This window comes from Ciona robusta, chromosome 12, assembly GCF_009617815.1.
Source record: "Ciona robusta chromosome 12, ASM961781v2".
NCBI classification, from domain to species: domain Eukaryota; kingdom Metazoa; phylum Chordata; class Ascidiacea; order Phlebobranchia; family Cionidae; genus Ciona; species Ciona robusta.
Genome location: NC_143246.1, coordinates 5,962,597 through 5,986,197, shown reverse-complemented (window position 1 = coordinate 5,986,197; position 23,601 = coordinate 5,962,597). Strand labels below are relative to the sequence as shown.

Here is a 23,601-nt window from a genome sequence, read left to right as displayed (position 1 = left end):
GGAAACATGTCTGCATTTGTAAACCATAGGAAGAAATGGCTGTTTTCTCTAAGTGCTGTGATGCTGATAATGATGTACTTTGCGAGTGTGTGGAGTAAGATGAGGAGCATGATGATGAGCAGACATTCAGATCAACATCAGATCTGTGACGAGATGCTACACTCGAATATTCTTGAAAACAGAACATGGGAATCTCATTTCATGAGAAATAGAGCCAACATAATGTCATCCAGGCGTCAAACTTTGGTTGAAAATTGTGCAGAATATTTGCTGTGTTCGCAGACATTTCAAGACTTAAACCCAAAATTAATATCCTCAACCAAGTATAATCTAATGTACTGTGATGTTGCTAAGGTGGCAAGCACCAACTCCAAGAAAGTTATGCTGCTTTTGAATAAATATGTTAAAAACATGAAGGAATTGAATGACTTAAATAAGGTGGCAAGTGTCCATGGGTTGGTCACTCCTTATAAACTTAGATATGATCCTGAGTCAACTTTAGAGGAGAGAACTAAAAACTTCACAACTTTTTTGGTAGTTCGGCACCCGATGGAAAGACTGGTGTCGGCATACGAAGATAAGTTCTTTCCTAGTAAATTTAACTCAATACCAGAAATGGAGGTGTTGGGAAAGAAAATTATGACCATGTACCCACGTAGCAATTCCTCTGAAAAATATCCAACCTTTGAGCAGTTTTTGAGCTACTTGCTGCAAAGCAATGATGAGAACCCACATTGGGAACCTTACGTTAACCTTTGTCACCCATGTAGGTTGCATTATGATGTCATAATGCATCTCGACACTGTAATAGATGATTCTCGATTTCTTTTAAAATTGATCCATGCGCCCATTGATGTGTGGTTTCCAAGCGTTGGAGTAACGCATAGAAATAATATAAATCGTGTCTCAGAGCATCTGGAGCATACTGATCCAAAAATAATAAAGAAAATCGAAGACCGATATAACTTAGATTATAAGCTGTTCGGGTTTCAAAAGTATTCACTTTAAATATTGTTTGTGTTTTTTTGTATCGGTGACCAGTGTTATATATTCTGTAGTAAATACTATATATATTGCTTCCTTCTGTATTTGTAAAACTGTTGTTTTATCTTACCTGCCATGTTACTGTGATTGCAGCTTCAGTTAAAAATGAGCGAAAGTTTAATTTTCGTGTCACAGAAAATGTCCCGAGTTCGGTGGAAACCGAATTCAACTTCGCTTCAGAAGTCGAGTGTATTCGCTGCTGGAAGTTATGAAAATACGGTAAATGTAACCTTTTTATTCTTGTTTGCCATGGCCATGTCAGTTGTTGTAACAGGGGTGGTCTGTTTTATACTCGTGACCACTTACAAGTTACCACCAATCTAACTTTGTTGCATTTAATCTTTGATTAAAGATTTTTACATTTGTAGAAAAACTCTATCTCACTATGGGAAATCACACAAACCAACAAACTTAAAAACAATCCCGAGATGGAAGATATTGATAATGGACAACCTCGTAAATTCTCATCATACGCAGTCAAGGGTAATTTATTTCCTTATTCAAATATCTCATCATAAATATCTTATTGTATGCAAATTTCTTATGCAATGCCAATTTGGGGTAAAATATTTTATAGTATAGTTCTAAATAGATATATCACATTTTCTTCACTTGCAGGGGACGTGAGTGGACTTGACTATGCTGACTCCAGCTTAATAGTTGCCGGTACAAGTTGTGGAGATATTCTTCTGTTTAATTCATCAGAGGTGAGGTACAAATATAAAAACACTGCCTTATCAGTGCTTGTCCTAAAAATATCTTATTTTTAACACATAAGTCTATTTCATAATGCATGCCAAATTTTTGTTAATTAAGTTGTCACCATTTTTTTTAATTTCTATTATTCAGGAAAATAAACTTCTCTAATTTTCCTTTTCGTCTTGCAGTCGTTGGTCCTCCAGCATGAGTGGAATAGACTTCATGGAAGAGGAGGATGTACGGATGTTGCAACATCTTTACCAGGAATCGTATCTGTTGGTGAGGATGGCAACATCAACTTGATGAGGATCGAGAGCAAACGACCACTGCGTGTGATTGGTTAGTAGCTAGGGTATTGTAAAAAGGTCAAAGTGTAACACTAACTATCGGGCGACATTGGACAGTCAGAAAATATGGGATGGGTGATAGAATTAACAACCATTGTCTTTAACTCTAATATTACCAGTTACCATAGAGTTACATTATACAATAATATATTTCTTCTATTTTACATTATGACATCACAGAGCATGGGGACAGCTGCCCAATCACGAGTGTCCGTTACCTTACATCGAGCGAGATCGTTACAACAAATACTGTGGGTCAGCTTCGTATGTGGGATACGAGGTCACCTAGTGACTCACCTACCAGGATCATGGTGTCCAGCGATCAACTGGTGGCGCTAAGGAGTGTGGACCATCACGCAACTCAGGTAAGAATTTTAGCCGAATTTTTCACAAATAGGGTTGCCAAAAGGGATATGACCAAAAAAACCTGGCTGTGCCACTACTATTCTCTAGATTTAAGTTTTTTGGACAAATAAAAAGTTAAAATGAGATGCCTACATGGAATTTTACAAATCCCGTTATTCTATTTTCTTTTCTTTGAATTCCAGAGTCATGTGTTAGCAACAGGTGGTGCAGATGGTTGTGTTACTTTGTTTGATATTAGAAAGGAATGTGCACCTGTCAATAAACTACAAGTCCATGATGAAGATGGTAAGCTATTATTTATTAAAACCCTATGAACACAATAGAGCAGTGAGTTCTTGGAGATTTTGATTTAGGTGTGGAAGAAATATTTTGCATTCATTCTCCACCTGTAAGCGCAAACGAGGTGTATAAAACAGAACACCCCAATATTATTATGGCCAAGTGCCCCGCCACGCAAAGATGAATAGGTTACATTCATTCATTTTTATCAATTAACAAAATATTTAATAGTTTGGGAAGTTCGTTTTCACAAGACCTCTCCCTCCCACCTCTTCACTTGTTCCCAAGATGGAAGTGCCAGGAGACTCGATTCGACCTTTGACCTCAAGGTCATGGCCCGTGATGGTGGGGGTTCGGCTCCTGAGGTGTCAGAAGTTGTTTCAAAGTGTGGACTGTCAATCAACTCCCTGGATGTCAGTGGTTCATCACTTGTTTGTTGCAATGATGCTGAAGCTATTTATGTCATAGAAGATGCTGTATGACATCACTATAGAATGTGTGATGTCACACTGCATGCAGTGGTGCTACAACCAGCAACTGGGCGAAGGAGACTTTTTTAGGCTAGTGGTCAAGTTGAAACAAGGCATACAGTTTTATTGCGCAGTCCATTTCAAACAACATTTTGTTGTCAAATCTAGGTTATTTTTGTGTAGGTTATAAAAGTCTGTATTATACCACTATTTTACACTGCCATTTCTATCTGAATAAACTTTATTACCCAATGTACGTTAGACGTTTATGCAAATAGCTGTGGTTTTACTATAATATATATTTACTTCTGTGTATGTCACATTACAACATACATGGTTCTACGGTACTTGACCAAACAAAAGTTTAAGTTATGCCAGCTTCGACATTACAAATTCAGGTATGATGTTTTAAGAGTACTAAAAATTATATTATAAGTCTGTTAAACAGTGAAAACGTTGTGCATCATGTAAATTCCCCTTACAGTCTTTTATTGCAACCTCTGTAAAGAGTTTTCGGGTGAAGTTACCTCCAGTGTTCCCCCAACTACAGCTCGTAATGATTCACAGTGCCAGTTGGCAGTTATACCGTTCTAGCTGGCGCCTGGCAGCACTAAAAAATATCTTACCTCATGGGGATTCCCCGGGTTATTAGTACCAAAAGTCAATTGTTTGCTTATTTCGAGACAAGCGGAAATAAGTTTTTGATCATTTTTCTTATTTAAAAATGCGTTTTTTAATGGTTTGTTGTTTCAGAAACTTGTGTGTTTGTACAGTTTTATTGTAACTTCTGTATAGTTTCGTATATATTGCCTGGTTGGTTTAATTATATTATGTAAAATAGCTGAAACCAATTAAAACTAATTACGAAACAGAAACATGAAACAGCGTCACAAGTATCTCCATAACACAAGGTAACTTATAGTTTGGTGCTACAAGAATCCCTTCTTTATCTGACCGCTAAACGTAACTATTAACAACTAAACCATATATAGGCTACCCTCTAACAGTCGAACCCCTAACCACTACCCCATAAAACCACTAACATAACTACCAACCTCTAACACTTCCCACCAGCCCAATCTGTGACTGTAACGTACCCGAAAATTTGTCACTACCTCCTTAGTTTTAGGTAAAACCTAATATCTATTGGAATTTTAAGACCAAATATTGTATTATGATTTTCCAAAGGAAATCAACTGCACCATTCAATGATCAAATAAATGGCAACGCAAAAGACAAACGTAACTATGAGAAGAAAAGTTTAAAGTCAACGTTGGGTAGTAAAGGGTGAGAAAAATTTGATAATTCAAATAACACAGAACCATCTGGTTATACAATCAGTATCAATGGATTGTAGTTGGTCGTATATTTTAATTTCCGGCACCTTAGCACAATGGTTAGTACACCACCCTCTAACACAGAGGTTACGTGTTCAAGTTATATCTGTGGTGACTCGTAAGTTGGCGTTAGGTGTATGAAAAAGAACATCTGTGTTAAAACGCATGTCATTTTTTCGGCCACTTAAGGATAAAGCAAGTTATTTATATTTTTAATATTTAAAGAATATTATACCCCTAACTATAAGATACATCTTTTTACACTTAATGTTTTTTAGACTGCATGAGTTGTGTTTGTTTGAAACCTTCAACCCTGAAGTTTGTAAGATACATCCAGAAATAAAAGGTAAATCCTACAAAAGTGGAGGCAAGAAATTGAGAGAAAGGTGAATTTTCTAACTAATCTTACAGAACTGTTATGTTACTCAGTAGCAATTTTCGCCTAACTTTTACCTAAACATTTTTTATTTTGCAAGAGAAATAATCCATTTTATATATATTAATATTTAAATACTTTGTTACAGTGCAAACACCGATGTACAAAGTGACGGTACACCTGCTGCTAATGATGATAACATTGCTCCAACTCCAGGTGAGAAAATCGACATGCATGATACAAGCAATAACTAAAAAATTATCAAAATTAGCAGTTTAAATGACAAAGTTTTGAGTATGCTTGAAATTGTGTGTTAAAAATTTTTTAGCTAATTTTCTTATAATAAATTATTTTATTGTATTATGTTTTACTGTATTACCTCACAGAGAGAGCAAGTGAGATGGTTTTTCGATTACTGAGTTTTAAAGAACGAAGTGATTTAAATGGGAAAAACTTGACCAACTCCGGTTTCTACCTTGAACCAGGTGGATCAGTTATCAGGTGTTACAGGTGAATACTCTTCATATAATTTATATATGGCATGTATACACAATGAGACAATATATCAACCCATAGTGTTGCTGCACTCTTCATATAGTTTGTGTTTTTCATACTCTGTTATATAGTTCAGTGTTATATGCATTCTATTCTATGTGGGTGAGGTCCCGCAGCGTGGCATGTCATGAGTTCTACGATTTGGGTCACTGAACCATTATCCCAAAATGTAGCAACAGCGGCTAAATATTTTGAAATTTTTAAAATCCTTTTTGTCACCATTTAGTTGTGGATTTCGTGTTGAAAACGTCACAGACACCGATTCTGGTGACTCAGCACAATATCATAAGGATGACTGTGCACATTTTAAACAACTTCAAAGCAAGCAACCAATAGCTTTGAAAGGTAGGTGGTAAAACCCAAATCTATTTTTAAGAAATTGATATTGGCTGCTTAATTTTATAAGAAACTGCATCATACTTAGGCCAATGTAGTACTGTTTGGTAAGATGGTTACCATTAGCACATAATATTCAATATTTCCAAATTCTGTTTTTAAATCTGTCAACGAAGTAATGTTGGAGTAGTATACCATATCGTATAAAAGTGGGAGTAGGAATATATTATAACCACATTCTTTATATCGGACTTATGGATAAAAACTGATAAAAAGCTTCTAAACAAAAGGCGTGACCATTACACCTTACATTCTTCTTCCTCAGCACCACCCCAACCTCCCAGTGTTGAAGGAGCTTCTTTCCTTCCTTCAATGATGGAAGACCTTGATCTTGGCCTTGGAAATCAGGATTTACAATTTTCAATTTACGACCCAAGTTTAACTGAGCCATATTCAGGATTTAGTTTTGAAAATGATCAAAAACTAAAATATCTGCCCCAGCCGGTTAATAATGTTTCTATGGTTCCAAACACATCAGAAAATAATGAAGTTTCTGATGAAGAGGTAATATAAATTTATCTGTTTAAAACTAAGACATGTGTTCGGGCAGTGTATACGCCTTATACTTATAACAGCCAATATATCTGACAAATGTTTCTCGTTTTATTTCAATTTAAAACTATCTTCTAAACCAAAACGTAGGAAAATCAGAACAATTGTCCGATACATATGATATATATACTGTTATACTTGTATTAAACTGGCAAGAAAATGTGAAGGGTATTATTTTAAATCATCTTTTTACAGTGCCCACAAATTTATCTTGCCCAAGTCTATAGTGCAGAACACAGGGAGTTCCTTCATACACTCAATCTAAATAAAGAATCGGGTCGCTTGTAAGTTCCCTTATTATCTTACATCTATTTGAGTCAAATTTATGCAATTGTGTTCATATAATTCATATCAATGTTTGTATTAAAATAAGACTCAAATACACTTATTTTGTGGTTAACATTTTTGAGTTAACATTTTGGGAAAAAGTTTTGACTTTTTTCTGAAAGCCCTATTATTACATAACAGAAAGAGTTTTCGAAACTGGCCGGACAACTCTCTTGATAAAACCTTGCTTGCAAAAAGTGGTTTCTTTTACCTTGGCAACCGAGATCGCACGCAGTGCTTCTCGTGCATGGGCGTGCTGAAAAACTGGAGGCCTGGGGATGTGATTAATGATATACATAGAGATAGTTTTCCTTCTTGCAGGTAGGAAGTTTGGTTTGTTATGTTTAAATGTGTTTTATTTTGTGCAAATTTGACTAGTTTGGTTTGGTAAGTTTAAACGTGTTTTTATTTTGTTAAAAAAAATTTACGAATAAAATAACGAATATTTTACATTTTGATTGGTTTGGTGGTTAATACTTTGCTACAATTGTTATACCACAAGTGTATGTAACTTTGCGGGTGTTTATTTTTAACTTTAACTTTCTTTTTTGTCATAGTTTCGCGAATGCTATCGACACCCCTGCCCCTGCACTTGATGACTACGATTTTTCTATCATGTAAGTCACACAATTTGCCAAGTTAAAAAGTCACTCAGTTTGCTAAGTTGAAAATTTAGTATGAAAGCTAAGCATAAATGTCACCAATATCTAGTGTTAAAAAAACCTGTATGACTAAGTACCATATCATCAATGTGTTATGTAATAACATGTTATAAACCTATTTGTAAACATGTATACCTCTACTTTAGAATCTGTTTCTGCTTTGCAAATAAATGTAGTTATATGAATGTAATTTAACTTAGTCATCCTCGCATGGGAGGCATCAAAGGTCGTTATAGCACGATATTATATACCTCATGCTGACCTATGATTTACCCTTAAATAATTATATCTATTTATGTTTTTAAATTATTTTAGACGTGGTCCACCATCTGAAACATTTGATATGGCTTTATTGTTGAATAATAAACCCAGTGAAGCACGAATATCATTTGAACCGGCCAATCAGAGCCCAACACGTGACATTTACAGCTCCGGTGAAGCGGAACAAATGATTTCCGACCCCTTGTCTCTCTCTCTACCACAATCTAGTGGTGAATTACCCGCCTTAAACTTTCCACAATTCACAAGCAGCGAAAACGCCATGCTTAATCAAGCAGAACCCGTGTCAGCATTTCGACCAATCAGTTCAAACCTTCTTAACCAATCAGGAAGCTCCTTTGAAATTACGTAAGTCAAAACACTTTTTTATTTAATTGGAACTATCTTTAAAATAAGGATCTACGAAACGGAAGAGATACTTCATTAGCACCAGATCAGTTTCCGATTCTTGGAGTTTATTACAAGTTATCTTTAAAATACGCTTAAAAATGCCTGCAAATTGCTATGTTTTGTCAAAAAAAAAAATATTCTTACCAGAAACTCAAGCAGTGCGGCAAGCAAGGTGAAGAAGCCATCTCCAATATTTCCTCAACCTCTCACTCCTGCTCCTGTTGCTCCTCCTCCTCTTGCTTTACCAGCTCTTGACTTCTTAGCATATGGAGAAACACATGATAGCAGCATAGTTTCAAACACAAGCTCAAAATTTCAAACAATTCAAATTTCAAACCCCGAATCCAAGCAAGCCTCAAATCTACAACCATGGTTAAACTTGAACACAACAAATGCTCAAATATTAATTCCCACCCCTTCACGCACATCACCACAAAGCCCACTAAAACAAGTTCAGACCGCTCCACAAGATTGGTTACTTGATTTGGACCCATATAAAGCACCCTTGGAAACCCAATCTGCCCAACCTGTCAGGGACTTTACATTTTCCACAACCAGTACAAGTAACCCAGAGGACGCAACTACTATTCCTATAATTAGAAGTCTAGAAGGAATCCAAAATGGTAAAACTCTTGATTTTGATGAGTACCTTCAAGAACAGGAGCGTACGTTATATAGAGACATGTTCCCGTGCCTCGAACCCAAGAAAATGGACATGAAGTTTTACGAAGACAGGATTGCAACTTTTGACTCTCGATGGACAAGGACTGGCCCGCCAACTATGTCAGATATTGCACAAGCTGGCTTTTATTACTTAGGTGGGTAATACAGTGTGTAATCCTTCTCATATCATTTCAATACTGCAATAAGAGTGCATTCAAATTGTGAGCATACCTGTTTAAGAAGTGTTTGAAATATGTAAAAATTCTAATAACCCCAAAAAACTGTAAAAACTGTTTGTAAGAAATTTGAAAACTTGGTAAAAAAATTAAAGAAGTTTTGTTAAAATGTTTAAATATTTAAACTACTTTAGGAGACGACGACGCTGTTCGATGCTGGTATTGTGATGTCACAATAAGGGATTTATCGCGACAATGGATACCATGGGAAGAACATGCTAAACAATTTCCAAGTTGTCATTACTTGTTACGAAATCGTGGACCTGACTTTGTGGAAAACGTGTTGTCCATTATGACTAGTGCCGAATCAGGGGAACCCTCGTTTCCTACCTTTCCAGGAGGTAATGTGTTTAATGACGGATATAACAAAATTTAATTGGACTGCTTGTCTGACAGCTTATAAATAATTTACCCTTAGTTACATAGGTGGTACCTTGTAAGCATATCGGGGTGTATGAAACAAAACACTCAAGACTGCCATTGCCCCATCATGCAAAGGTTGACAAGTTACTTTCATTGATTCGTTCAATATATTTTCCTTTTTACCCAACCTAAAAACCGATAGCAATGTTTTATAATTAACTTTGATTTTCACGCTCATGATACAGAAATATATGAGAGTTCTGATGAAGAGGATTCACGTGAAAACCTACCCACCCCTCCTATTGTTGACCCAAGGGAAGAAGAAAGACAAAACAAGTATGATATTTCTATGTATAGGACAACTTAACCCCAATTTACATTGTTATTGATGTGCCCAATTGCCGGTACTTAAATATACCCGCATTTAGATGTAGACCAACATTTATTCCTTAGTATCTCACTGCTAGAGATCATATATTGTATATGGGTAAGGTTCTATTATGAGACACTTCATTGGACATTGGAGTAAGGGCAAAGTTGGCTCATTATGGTATAAATACCTCATCCATAGTTAAAATAACAAAGTGTTAAATTACTGCATTTAGAAAATAAAGTTTGTCAAAATTATATTAAAATAAAGGATTTAAAATAAAACAATGCTAAAAAAGGTTTACAACAAGTTTTAAATTTTTTTTTTTCGAAAGTAAAATGCAAGTTAATCTATTACAGGTTACAATTAGAGCAATGTATGTCCTCTGAGATTGCTGCAAATGCTGCAGAGATGGGGTTTGAACCGAAAAATATCAGAAGAGTAATGAGGAAACAGATCCGGGAGCGCTCGTGTAACTTCCCAACCACTGATGCGCTCTTAGATGCTCTCTTCAATGAGGAGAGGGACCTTATCGAGTTCGAGTCATCAGAAGATGACGATGAAGATGGTATACCCCATGCTCAATGTCGAGTTATATACCTTGCTTGTACAGCATACATACATGGTGTAATCATACACCTCATGCTCACTGTAGAGTTATAACATGGCTTTCTTCTTATACACCAGTCATACATAATCTACTCATTCCTCATTATGTTAACTGTCAAGTTATAACATAAGTATCTTATTGTACACCAGGCACACATTAATACACCTTATGCGCACTGTCGAGTAAAGATGGATTTTATTTCAAAGGTGTTGAAGACAACCCAGAAGAACCAGAGTCTTTTTTTGAAGCTCGTGATCGTTTTCATGATGATGAGCATGAGCATCCTGATGTAAGTGTTCACGAATCACAAGATGAAACTCACGAAACCAGCGTTGCTCACGAAGAGAATCACGAAGAAGAAGAACGTCGCATACAGGCCGAGCTACGTCGTCTGCGAGATGAAAAAAGATGTAAAGTCTGTTTGGATCGTGACGCAGAGATGGTGTTTGTGCCTTGTGGGCACCTATGTACTTGCATGCAGTGCACACAATCGCTACGACAGTGCCCGGTGTGTAGAATGAGGATCACGAAGGCTTACCGCACCTACCCTTCTTAAGCGGTCGTTACGAACAAATGGTTTATACAGAAAAGATTACTTTTAATTGTTCTGGTAGAAACAATCTATTTTTACTAATATAACTTACCTTGATTAGGGTTCTATGCTTATCAATATAAACGTTGCGCTTCAAAAGGTACGCTTGTACCGTAAGTGCTGTTTCGCGCGTTATATATACATGTACGCGGTGCGGATCCTCGCAATTATTCTTATTGTAGTAATTAAAATACATACTGCATGTGGACACGACTCGTTTACTCAACTCTAAAGAGGTTTCATTTGAAGATTGAATCCGTAATGAAAATTTGCACAAGCTCAAAAAATGCGACATTTACGGTGGACTGTTTAACTGTGTATTATAAAAATGGAGCAGGAACATTTTATGTAAGCACGCATATTTGGGTGGGGGGAGACGGGTAACTTAAGCACCTTATGCCTACGGTTCTTTGCTGACCGGTTGGTGTTACAATAATAAAGTGTGATTTTAAAATGACGAGACGGCAGATTTCTTATGGTCCGCATGGCAGTAAGATTGGTTAGAAATAAGCGGTCCCGCTCGGTGAACTGACGCCACTTCGCCTGTTCGAACTGACGCCACTTTTCAGTAAAAAAAACATGTTTTTGCTTTTAGACATGTCACGGCCATCTCTAGTAGGCCGTGTACATATGTGTTTTATGTTTTAAAAGTTCTCCTATTTACTGTTTCGAGGCGAAAACGAATGAATGAATGAATGAATGAATATAAGATTTCTTATATTCTTGCTGCACGGTTGTCCGAGTTGTCGACCTAGCGCTATGGAGTCCTTATTGTTCTACTGAAGTTATACGAGCGAGGCGCGAGTAACCAAGCTTGGGACAAGTGGGGCGATCACGGTTCCGAGTTCGCATACGGCAGGTGGAGTGAGGGCCACCTGCACCGGACCTTCTGCCCACGTATTTAACCAGAAATATATGTCTGTGTACCCTTAACCCTTTGGTCTCTTTTTAAATTAGTTCATTTCAATACAAAATCTGCAAATTATAGCCCCAATTTTTTAACTTTGATATAAATGAGATTTCTATTTCTCAAAAGATTCGGTTGAGCGGTTTTACGTCATAAATTCGGCGAACACCGCTTTGCTTTCCTGAATTTCCCTGTTTGTTGTTTATCTGGGTAGATCGACTATGGTTAATCGTTTTTTACTGTATTTTGTTGTTTAATTTAGAGATGGAGTCTTTTGGTGTAATAGTAGTCAGCTAGTTTTGCCTAAAAGATAATTACGTTAGCACAATACACTAAAACCGACACTATATAGGTACGTATTTTGCAAACTGCAGTAATCATATTACACCTACGTTTCGACTGATGCCATTAAATATATTGATAATGTAGAACTGCAAGGTGTATTTATGCTTTCTGCTTTTTACTTCCTGTTATTAAAGTGTTTCAATTTATTGTGCAGAGGCGGTGGAACATCTCTTACGTCACCATGGAGGCTGTTAAGTCGTTTAACGATGAGGTAAGCTGATCTTAGCATATTTTTTTATTATACAAAGTCTGTTTTTTGAATATTTTTGACACACAGTGTGTAAAATAAATTGCTCCAAAACCATTTTTACTTAATAATGTATTTGTATTTCTTGCCATCTTCCCGCCTTTTGATAAAATAAACATTTGCATGCCAAACTCTGATGAAGTCTTGATGAATAGCATACAAACTGTTAAAATAAAATTACCACTTTTTTACCTGACAAGCTGGCAATAAGTCAATGACTATATATTTTACAAACACTTGGTAGCAGAAGTAACAATGTATTTCTTACACAGTTGTCCGGCATATATGAAACAAAACCTCCCATTTCGAGAGCGAAAATGGCGCTGCTTACAAAGAAAGCAATTAAAGGCATCAAGTTTTATAAACACATTGTACAAAGTGTAGAAAAGTTTGTGCAAAAGGTAACTTTCCTAATATGTGGTACAATATATTTTGGAATATTGTTTAATTAAAATATGTTGTATGACGGATATCTTATTGTATTCCCCAGTGTCGGCCAGAGTACAAAGTACCAGGATTATATGTAATTGATTCGGTCGTGCGCCAATCTCGGCATCAATTTGGTGCTGAAAAAGATGTCTTCATGCCAAGACTATGCAAGAATATTATCACTACATTTCAGCATATTTATAAATGTCCATCAGAAGACAAGGTATGACCTAATTAAAAGTGAAATTTTGCTTGTTATACCACATTCTGGTTGTTCTCTTCTTGAGAATTCTATATGGGAAATAGAACCTGGAAATTTGGATCTAGGCCGTAAGGCGTAGTTGGTCTATTTTTCTGATTCTCGGTGTTTGAGATTATAAAAACTGTAAACTTAATTGGATTATATGCCTAAAATACTAAACTAAAGTATAATATTTTGTTTTAGCCACGAATTCTACGAGTGCTGAACCTGTGGCAAAAGAATTCTGTTTTTCCTCAAGAAATCGTGCAACAGTTAATGGTAATGGGAGGTGCTCCATCTCCACCATCTAACTCAACACAGTCAGAGGTTCGTTGTGATTATTAAATTATAATTTACTGATAAATACAAATTACACCTTTGTAGAAAACATGTGTTTGAGGCTACACTGCACATTTTATATAAAAAATGTAAGAGGAATGGTCTATGCTTGTAATAGTAAACTATATAATCTGCACAACTTAGCAAAAAATGGTAGTTTTATTTTTTTTTCCTTATTCTTATAGACTATCAAACACTTTAGCAATCAGCAAATGAACCATTTTAACCTTTGCTTTTTGATTAGTCAAACTCTGCAGCGAAACCTGCAGCACCAGATGCAGCGAACCTCACGAACATCCTTACTCATCTTTTATCAAATCCTGACACAAGCCAAATACAAAACCTCGCTGGTTTGTTGTCAAGATCACAACAAAGCCAACTTGATGATCTGCTTCACCAAATAAAAGCACCAGAACCAGTAAGTTCTTATCTTACCATAAATGGTTGTGACATCGTATAACCGGTATAGGTATAGCATATGCATACAAATTTCTACACAATATGTATACAGGTTCATTTTCATTCATTACCCTTCCTAAAGGATTCTATGTTTCTGATATGTTTTTAAATTTTTATGACCTTTCCATTTTTTTCTAATAGTTTCTATGGTCTGTCTAATGTTTTGTTATCTGTTTAGTATTTATAAATAAATGCATTCTAACAAAAAAGTATAACTGTTGTGTTGTCAGTTCACACATTAGGATTCCTCAGATAAATACCCTTTACTGTCTATATCCACAGCCAGGTAAAGATGAAATCAAAGAAGAAGTTGAAGTAATAGAAGAAACAGTGTTCCAGCAACCTCCTCTAAACAACCAACCCCCCTTTCTACACCAACCCCCCTTCTTACACACTGAACAAGACAATAAACCGCCTGCATTTAACCGCGATGTGTTAGATTTCGATTACAGCGATGATGAGAAGACGCCACCCATGCCCCCTGGCAATCAACCACGTCGAGAACCCGCAGCTCTCAATCATAATCAGCGTAATCAATTGTAAGTAGTATATTTGCCACTGCTTAAGAATTATCTGTTTGTATTTTGTGTAGGCGAATAAAAAAATGGGTGTCTGTAATTGTGGCGAAAATGTATTATTTGTACCTTATATAAACCCATTGTAATAATAAAACGAGTTCTATATTCATATTTTTACTTTTTTCCACAGTGACCCAACCACCATACCCAACCTACCAACCCCCAACCAGTTGCAGCAATTAACAGCAAATGGGGGGTTACATCACCCACCCCAAAGACCCCCAATTCACCCACCCCCCCAACTCCAACAACCCCCATTCCAACCCAACCACCAACCTCCGGACATGGATCGCATGAGAAGGTTAGAAGCCGAACAAGAAAACTTCAACCATCAGCTTGAACAGTGAGTTTATATTGCTCTAAACATAGCAACATAACAAGCCAATTGTTTTGGGCATATGTTACATTTATTTTCTAATATATCTCTTTTGGCATTTTTATGTTTCAATGTCCTATACAAAAATCTTTAAAAAACATGTTAGCATTGTTTTATGTATATTCTTCAGCCTGGTTCAATTCCTAATTAAGTTAATGACTATAAGCACTGACCTAGCTATGGGCATTGTTGCCAATTCAGTGGTATCTATTGCTGAAAAAAAGTGCAAAATCAACTGAAATTACTCTTTGTAGTATGTCTCTGGGCCCATAAATGGCACCACACAAAGTAACCCTGCATCATGTACATTCGATGCTGTGGATGTTTCATACATGAGAAGTCTTTTTATTCTTTTATCCTAAGTCTCAATGTTGATTACCTAAAAGTGTTTTTGCCTGGCTAATAAATATTTTCCGACATATGTTGTATATATTATAACATTTGATTCTAACTTCTTGTTTAAGTTAAATAATTTGGCAATAAATCACATAAAAACCAAGAATGCAATGAAAAGACTATAATTGTGTGAATTGCGATTAGCGATTTCTGCCTCATATATAAGTTGTCTGTAACCCATCCTCATTTACAGAATGTCCTCTGAGAGAGGAAACCGAGATCCTTTTCGTGGTCCGGATGCAAAAAGACGAAGATCAAGGTAGGAAAATTTGTTGCGCCATGGTTAACTCTGGTCTAGAACCAAAAGATAACTTTTTTTATATGACTTTATTTGTCATCATGACATGAAAATTCCACAGATCCCGTGATCGTCAGCGAGACCGCCCTCGATCTCGACATTCCCGTGAAAGATCTCACAGATCACGAAGATCTCGTTCACGCTCACGTGATAGAAGTCGGCGCTCACGAAGGTCAAAGTCTTTAGAGCGTAAAGAAAAGAAAGGAATGGTCCCACAGAAAGAGGGATCAATAAGTGGTAAGCTGCTCAACTGTTTTCCAACATATTATAGAGCTATGTATTTATGTTGCCTATGTATTTTAATGAAATAATGCTAATACTTACACTGAAGGTCTATGTAGACAGAGAGCATGAGGTGTGTTCAATATCATATGCCAGTTTTTTTAGTTTAACACCTAGCCAAGCAATGAAAACTCTTTGGAAAACTGGAATCTTAAGATGGATTTTAACTTTAAAAAATCTGTATAAACAACTGTCAGAAAACTTATATCCTCTACTAATTGGAGATAATACTATAGAAAATTTTACTTTGTAATCTAACCAGTGTTGTTTCAAATCACAGTATTGACAACCACTTTGTGGATTGGGAACATTTCATCCAAGGTTTTACAACACGAGTTAAAGGCTTTGGTTGGTGAATATGGTGAAGTGGAAAGCGTGAATGTGAGTATCATATCTCATGTAATATATGAAATGTGATCATGCCACAAAATACTATGATAAATAGTTAAAACAATTAAAAGCCCAAATACTTTATACATAAATATGGATTATTTGGCACGTTTTTCAATTTTAATTTTTATGCTTAAATGAAATAGCATAGATGAATTGTTCTATTCTACTTCTTCAAAATTTTGATTATATATATGTATTATTTTACCACAAACCTTGTTATTACAGATGATACCACCGCGTGGTTGTGCTTATATTTGTATGAAACAACGTGCTGATGCGAGTCGTGCTATCGGGAAAATACGGCATCAACGTCTCGCTGGCAAGGTTTGTTAATAGGATTTTAACTGCTGCAGTGCTAATGTATTTTAACTGTTTTCTATACGTATGTTTCGTTTGCCATCCTTCCAAGACTGCATCTGCGAAACTGCCACATTATTATGCCTTTTTTTGACCTTTTGATAACCTTTGACCTTATGTCACCCCATAGTCGCTTAAGTGTGATTGGGCTCCAAGTAAAGAGATGCCGGAAGAACACAAGTCAACCTGGGTGAAAGAACATGGGGTTAACTACATACCCATCTCCGATCAACCAGGGCAGATGAAAGAGTTGTTGACATGGGGATTTATTGACCCAGAGTCGTTATCTGAAGAGAAAAAAGGTAACTGAAGATCGAGTTTAATACAGCTGAGAAGAAAGCTAAAAAGCTTGTTACAAAGTTCAACTTATTAGCTAATAAATCAGAGACTCCTAACCAGCTTGGTGCATAAGTTCAGCTTAATAGTTAGTAAACCTTGGGTTGTAACCTTTTTTGACACAAGCCCCACTGTTTATTGAAAAAATAGAATATTATTTAAATACTAATTTAGTGATAGAGTAGCACATATATTCTATTCCAGTACAGGCATACCCATGCTTCACACAAACGTTTTAAACAGTTTTTTTTTTTCTTTTAGCCGAACTTGTGGCTGCTCAAAACCCTGAAACTGAAGAGGAAGAAATGATTGAAACTCCGCAAATGGGTCAACAAGTGTTACCAGGGTTTAACCCCACCTTTGTATCCGCCCCTGGTATGGTACCCATGGGGCAACCCATGATGGTGAGACCAGGATTCCCTGTTAACCCGTTCCAAGGTAAAACTTTGTGTTTTGTTATATATAATGGTAGATTCTCTTGGTTGTTCCTGGTTTATATGTATGCAATGGTAACTATAAAGTAAATGGCGGAGTTTCATAAACTTTTAAGTATTCAGGGAAAAGCTTAAGCACACATTTTCTATGAAAAATATTAGGACTTATTGGTTTTATTGTTTATTGTTTAACCCAGATTAAAAACTTAGAATTCAGTTGCACTTCTATGCATTTATTTTGTCTTCTTTTAAATAAATTATTTATTTTCTCCTCAAGTTCCCCACCAACTTGGTTTTCACCAACAACAACCTCCTCAAATACGTCCCGAGCACTCGCAAATGGAGGTGAAACCCCCGGAAAAAGAGGGAGCTATGACCCCAACAAGGGACGAGCAGGGTGAAGCCCTACAACAACAACAAGCATTGCCGCAATTCCAAGCCCCATTTGGTGGGGTTCCCATGGCTCAACGATTCCAACGTCCAATGCATCTTCCACAGCTACAGGTAACAGTGTTGCCATTTTAAACAGTGTTACCCGGCTTTTCTACAGTGTTGCCATTTTAAAACTAACAATCCTCCTCCTCCAGATAAGAATGATGCCAGGAATGGGGCAACAACTGATGCAACCCCGAATGGGGGTCATGCCAATCAGGATGGGTTTCCCGATGCAACTTCGCCCCGGGTTTCACCCCAACATGGGTGCGAGGATGCCTATGCAAGGGGGTACCCCTCAAATGATGCAAAACCCCATGCAGCAGCAAATGGCAGCGGTAAGCCTAATTGTCTTGATAATTCTATTCTAGATGGTTGAGGTTCCATAGAATTACGTAAGACCTGAAATTTGGGCTAAAGTTAGTGCATTATTCTGACACCGAGGGTACTAGTCGTGCTACAACCCATTTAGTAAACACTGGGTTGGAGAAATATCTTTTGCCGAAAAATCCCTACCATTAATTAGGTTCGTGTCCAGCATCAAACTTTGTATGTTTCACTTTTCACTTCTGATGCAAGCCATAACCACTAAACCCTAGAACTAACATAATAATTTAGTTTATGACTAAACAATGATTTAATTTAGCATGTTCGACCGATGGGGGGATTCCCTGGTCAGATACCGATGTTACGACCCACAGTGACTGAACCTCACGTTCCAACGACGAGTGGAATCAACCCAATGTTTGAAGGGTAAGTTTTATAAACTATTGAACTTATTTAATGTTGATATGAATTATGACCTTAATTTAAAATTCCTTATCTTCCTTTGAGTAACTTTGGCCTATTAGTTTAAGAGGTTTACTAAATTAAGTAACTTCCTTCATTCGTACTTTTTTTGTTCACACATCACATCATAAATTTTTAATTCAGTATCAGACAAGGGGAACCACCCACATCTGGAATAAGCAAGCCGGCTGAAACGGATTTAAACCCGAACCCCACAACCCCAACTGCCACTATTGCCCCTGCTCGAGAAATGGGACTTCCCCCGTCCAGAGAAGATGAGGAGGCAAGAAATCCTGAGCGAGGACCAAGCAGGGGTGGCATGGATAGAGGACCCCCACGCGATTTCGATCGTGGCTCTTCAAGGGGCATGAGGAGGAGCCCACCTCGTGATATAGATCGTAGATCGCGAGATATGGACCGTGATAGAAGATCACGTGATTCAAGGAGGTCACCGCCTCGTGAATATGACAGATCACGTGACAGATATCGTGACCGAAGGGATTTTGATAGGAGGTATTGTGATGTCAATAATTGCCTCTGTTTGTGTAAAATTGAATTTATACTGTTGCTGCAAAGCTCTACTATGGTGGACAAAACAGCAGTATGATAAATATTATGTCCATTTCTTTCCAGTATTTTTCCAAAAAGTATCAAATATTTGGAAAAAATTCTGTTCTGTTTGCTGTATACAAAAAGAGCAGTTTTCCAATAATAATTTATGCATGGTGAAAATAGTAGCAAATTTATCATTCATACAAACAACAGGGACATGGATAGAGGATCAAGAGGTCGAGATCGTCGTGATGACAGAGATTGGGGTCCTCCGCGTGGAGGTTTCAGAGGAAGAGGAGGATTTGGGGGTGATCGAGGCCGACGGGGCTTTGATAGAGGGTTTTCAAGAGGTGGTAGAGGTAATGCTTTGTGTGGTTAGTTTGGTATGAGACAGGTTTTTAAAATTTTCTTTGGATTTTTATACTTTTTTGTAAGATTTTCATGTTTTTTTATGATTCTAAGATTTTTTGTAGTTTTTTCATGATTTTCTGTAGGTTTTCCATGATTTCTATAGGTTGTTATATGATTTTTCTGCAGGTCGAGGTGGATGGGGTCGTCCGGACTCTCGAAGATCACCAGAGATTGATCCTGAAGAGGAAGAGTACCAGAGACAAAGGAGAGAGAAGTTAAAGAAGAGACATGAGGAAGAAGATGAATATGTCACGGAGAAAATCGATTTTAGTTCGTTCGGTTTGCCCAGTGGGTTTGGTGGGGCATTAGAAGGTTGGTTACTTGATGATAATAATATAATAACCTAATATAATAAGCGAAGATTAATAAATATATAAAACGAAAAGCGACAAAAACAACATCAGTTAAACACACTTAGAGTAAAAATATTTACATTGAAAAACATAGGTGGTGTTTTACTTATGTTGTGGTATAAGTACTGCTATAAAGATTCATGTGCTTTTTACACTAGATGGTCAAGGCCCACCTGAATCTAATGCAGATGATAAAGATAAACCGGAATCCAATTCAGATGGCAAAGATGAAGCATGCGATGATGGGAACAGGTTTGTTGTGGTGGTTACAAACACTATGGACTTGTATTTAAATTAAACTTATTGTTCCAGACCTCCAAATCCAAGCAATACTGATAATATTAAAGAAGAAGTTCCAGCTGCTACATTGCACGATGAGAATATCAGTAACTCGTATGTTTTTTGTTTGGTTATGTTATAATGGATAAGCACTTATTGTTTTGATGGTTGTTCCGATAGCTTTGATACAAAGATCTGTCACTGTTGTACACCCTATGTGGTGTTCCTACCCCTTTACAGCTGTTCTTCCTAAGTATTTTAAAAATATGAATCCCCTTTATGTTCAAAAACGATAAATTGATTTGAATGGAAAAATGTCAGGAAAAATGTTACTGTATTACATTTTATCATTTAGTTAAAACGCTGACTGTATATTGAGATTTAATCACCATCCCATTTTGCGTTTTTTTTTTTTGTAAAAGATTTATTAGTTTATTACTATGTTCAATATATGTATTATGGAATATTTCTTGCAGAAACGAATATGAAAGTACGAACACAGAAGAAAATAATCCCAACAAAGGTTCTGTAAAACAAGAATATGTTACCCCATCACAATCAATTGACAATTTTAAAACTGCCAATCAGACCGCTGTAAAAACAGAATACACCAATCAAGAACCAGAAAACCAAACTGAATTTTCAAATGAAATTGTGCCCAAGTTCGAAAGCATTCAACCAGAACAAATCAATGAACCAGAACCAACAACAGAGACACCATATAAAGATGAAATAGAAGGTAAGGAAATTTAAATTGTTTAAACTTATGCTTATAACTTAGTTACTGTAAGGGCTGGTCATTGTTTATGTGTAGTATACTAATGTAAGTTAATAGTTGCTTCTGTGTATCTGTTCAAAATATTTATTAATTTCACTTTACTCTCTTTGTAAGCTCCCCAGCCAGGCGTCCCGCTGTCTCCGAAGCAGGAACCTAATGTGAGAAACTGTAGCCCAGGCACTCCTACAAACGATGAATGTATTTCTGAATCTAAAGATAATATTCAGGATGGACTTAATTCTGATGAAATGTGAAGTTTCCATATCATGCAGAGGTTTTTAAAGCTCAATAAAGTTTAGGTAATTTTCTAAACTTGTAGTGTACATATTACTGATGAGCGATGCCAAAGCAAAATTGAAGATCCATTTAAACCGCTCAAGATATTATGTATATATTACTTGGAAATTGAACATGCATCGGAGGCTGCTCCTGCAAGTCCAACAAATAGTTGGCAACAACAACAAAAAAGTCCAACAAATCGTTGGCAACAACAACAAAAAAGTCCAACAAATAGTTGGCAACAACGACACAAGTCCAACAAATTGTTGGCACCAACCACGAAAAAGTCCAACAAATAGTTGGCAACAACAACAAAAAGTCCAACAAATTGTTGGCAAACAGAAGAAAAGCCCAACAAATAGTTGGCGAAAATTGAACAAAAGTCCTAACAAATTGTTGGGGAAAACAAGAACAACAAAAGCCCAACAAATTGTTGGCAGCAACAGAAAAGAAGAAAGCTATGATGCTTCTCAATGGAGATTGAAATTTCTTTTAGCATTGGTCGACAATATTTGTAAATGTACTCTTGTACCTATGTACAGTCTTGCTATTGGTGTGATTTAGTTTTCAAATCCTTGTGTATGAGCCTAAATAGAAATTGTACTATAGTGAGCCTGTACATATAGCTTTGTTTTGCATGCTTACTAGTTGTATTTTTGAAAAGTTGGTAATTCCTCATGTGTTGGAAGGGAAGCTATGTTCAGTGAATTGTCTAATTGCAATATGCTAATAATTTGCTTAATAAAGTGTATATAGAAGTAGAAAATTATTGTTTAAGATCAAGACTTTCAGAATTTATTTTTGTAAATTGTTATTCAGTAAGAGGCCATATAGATCTAAATTGCATGTAGTGGCTATATACACCCTTCTTTAGTACTTGGTGGCATTTTCGTTGAATCACTAACTGTTAAATTTAACTTTAAGTATCTATGAGAGCGAAACACGGTTTTTAATATGTTAATATAAAGTTGATATGCTATTCTTGCAAGAATGTGAAACCAAAGAGATTAAAACCATTTTTTAATCTCTTTGGTGAAACTATTTACTTGAAAGAATGTAAAACCAAAGAGATTGGTTTAAATCTCTTTGGTGAGACTATTTACTTGAAAAAGATGTGTTAGGCTTCCTTAATTCAGATAATTAAAATGTAACTACGCCACCTACTGGGACGCGGATTTTGCCTCCAGGGAAACACGTGGAGATTTCATTTTGCGGACTTCGAGCTGCTGGAGGGTCGGTTTATATTTCCTCTTCGGTCAAGTTGTTTCTACATGGTAATTATGTTTCATTTAAATATTGTGCTTAACGTTTCCGCGATGATGAGTTACAGATAGGGACAACTGAATTATTGTGATTAATTCAATCTGTTACTGAGTGTACGCGTGTTTTAAAAATAAGTATTTTTTTCTAAAATGTGTTTTGAAAATATTATTGTCTTTACAGATAGTGAATTGGTTTTGCGTTCAAAATTCGTGTGACTTGTGAAACAATGGGGTAAGTGGAAGTTTTTGTTTTAGACAATTTATTTTACAATGATGATCTACAGATAGGGACAACTGAATTTTGTGATTAATTCAATCTGTAACTGAGTACATCTATGTTTAGTATTGCTTTTAAAACCACTAACTACATAATTCTAAACAAACTATAACTTTTGCAGGACGGAATGGCCGTTGATTCATTTTCGATGAAACTGGTAAGAAATTTATAGTCTATTAGATCATTATTAATATTGTTGTCATGATGACCTTTTCCTCACAAGAGCAACAGCTCGATGATTGTTTGATCGATAGGACTGAACGAAGTCCTAACGAATGTTTGTTTTATGAACCTATACCCCAAAGGTTTAATATTTATTTTTATGCAGATAAAAGGAAGACTGAAGTAATGGATTCCTATTGATCACATGGATTGAGCTATAACTTTGTACATGTATGTCAAAAATAACACGGTTCACTACATGACCACACGCGACACCCGTTTTCTACAGCAGCATATTACAAGACAAATCGGCATACATAGGAATTGCAGTATTGTACAGTGAATGTACACCACTGTAGGTAATACATGTTATCTGATTGAGTGATTGGTATGACTTTCTTAGCTGCACACCTGTAGACCATGGTTCGAAGTTTCAGTATCGGACTGTGGGGGATAGTGTGGTGCAAAAGTAACCAAGTGGTTTCTGTTGTGATGCTTATTATTAAGTCTCACTAGCCCAAACCTCATACATTACTCCTGTCATATTAACTTTTACAGTTAGTGCTACAAATCATAATTTAACATTCTTCTTTGTTACAGATCAGTACAAAAAGGATTTACATGAAATCTGACAAGGACTTGGCTTATTAATTTATGGAAATGCTGTTTCAAATAAATTTATTTTATTAAAAGATGG

At 36.3% G+C, this 23,601-nt stretch overlaps 4 protein-coding genes across 4 annotated transcripts; all 4 read left to right on the top strand.

The window, feature by feature from the left end:
- The first annotated feature begins 2 nt into the window (after positions 1–2).
- On the top strand, positions 3–1,137 carry LOC149727194 (carbohydrate sulfotransferase 11-like). The gene has a single exon (XM_089889751.1). It carries the CDS (start codon positions 7–9, stop codon positions 1,006–1,008), a length of 1,002 nt encoding a protein of 333 aa, XP_089745877.1. The 5' UTR covers positions 3–6; the 3' UTR covers positions 1,009–1,137.
- Positions 1,112–3,461, top strand: LOC149727193 (nucleoporin Nup43-like). Its single transcript, XM_089889749.1, has 7 exons — positions 1,112–1,263; positions 1,413–1,527; positions 1,663–1,751; positions 1,932–2,082; positions 2,271–2,455; positions 2,639–2,741; positions 2,967–3,461. Exons 1-7 carry the CDS (start codon positions 1,150–1,152, stop codon positions 3,215–3,217), a joined length of 1,008 nt encoding a protein of 335 aa, XP_089745875.1. The 5' UTR covers positions 1,112–1,149; the 3' UTR covers positions 3,218–3,461.
- A 514-nt stretch (positions 3,462–3,975) lies between these two features.
- LOC149727192 (uncharacterized) lies at positions 3,976–11,121 on the top strand. The gene is made up of 16 exons (XM_089889722.1): positions 3,976–4,116; positions 4,394–4,492; positions 4,821–4,928; positions 5,067–5,134; positions 5,305–5,428; positions 5,700–5,818; positions 6,135–6,373; positions 6,617–6,705; positions 6,890–7,069; positions 7,306–7,365; positions 7,726–8,037; positions 8,227–8,897; positions 9,113–9,319; positions 9,587–9,677; positions 10,071–10,279; positions 10,528–11,121. The coding sequence occupies exons 1-16, from the start codon at positions 4,082–4,084 to the stop codon at positions 10,875–10,877; spliced, it is 2,961 nt and encodes a 986-aa protein (XP_089745848.1). The 5' UTR covers positions 3,976–4,081; the 3' UTR covers positions 10,878–11,121.
- An 882-nt stretch (positions 11,122–12,003) lies between these two features.
- On the top strand, positions 12,004–21,236 carry LOC149727191 (SR-related and CTD-associated factor 8-like). The gene is made up of 24 exons (XM_089889716.1): positions 12,004–12,172; positions 12,320–12,376; positions 12,685–12,813; positions 12,903–13,064; positions 13,287–13,409; positions 13,666–13,839; positions 14,163–14,419; positions 14,589–14,801; positions 15,424–15,489; positions 15,590–15,765; positions 16,091–16,191; positions 16,429–16,527; positions 16,691–16,862; positions 17,158–17,334; positions 17,608–17,834; positions 17,918–18,100; positions 18,409–18,515; positions 18,696–19,064; positions 19,317–19,462; positions 19,641–19,826; positions 20,026–20,119; positions 20,180–20,260; positions 20,623–20,885; positions 21,039–21,236. The coding sequence occupies exons 2-24, from the start codon at positions 12,347–12,349 to the stop codon at positions 21,176–21,178; spliced, it is 3,675 nt and encodes a 1,224-aa protein (XP_089745842.1). The 5' UTR covers positions 12,004–12,172; positions 12,320–12,346; the 3' UTR covers positions 21,179–21,236.
- Positions 21,237–23,601: the final 2,365 nt, after the last annotated feature.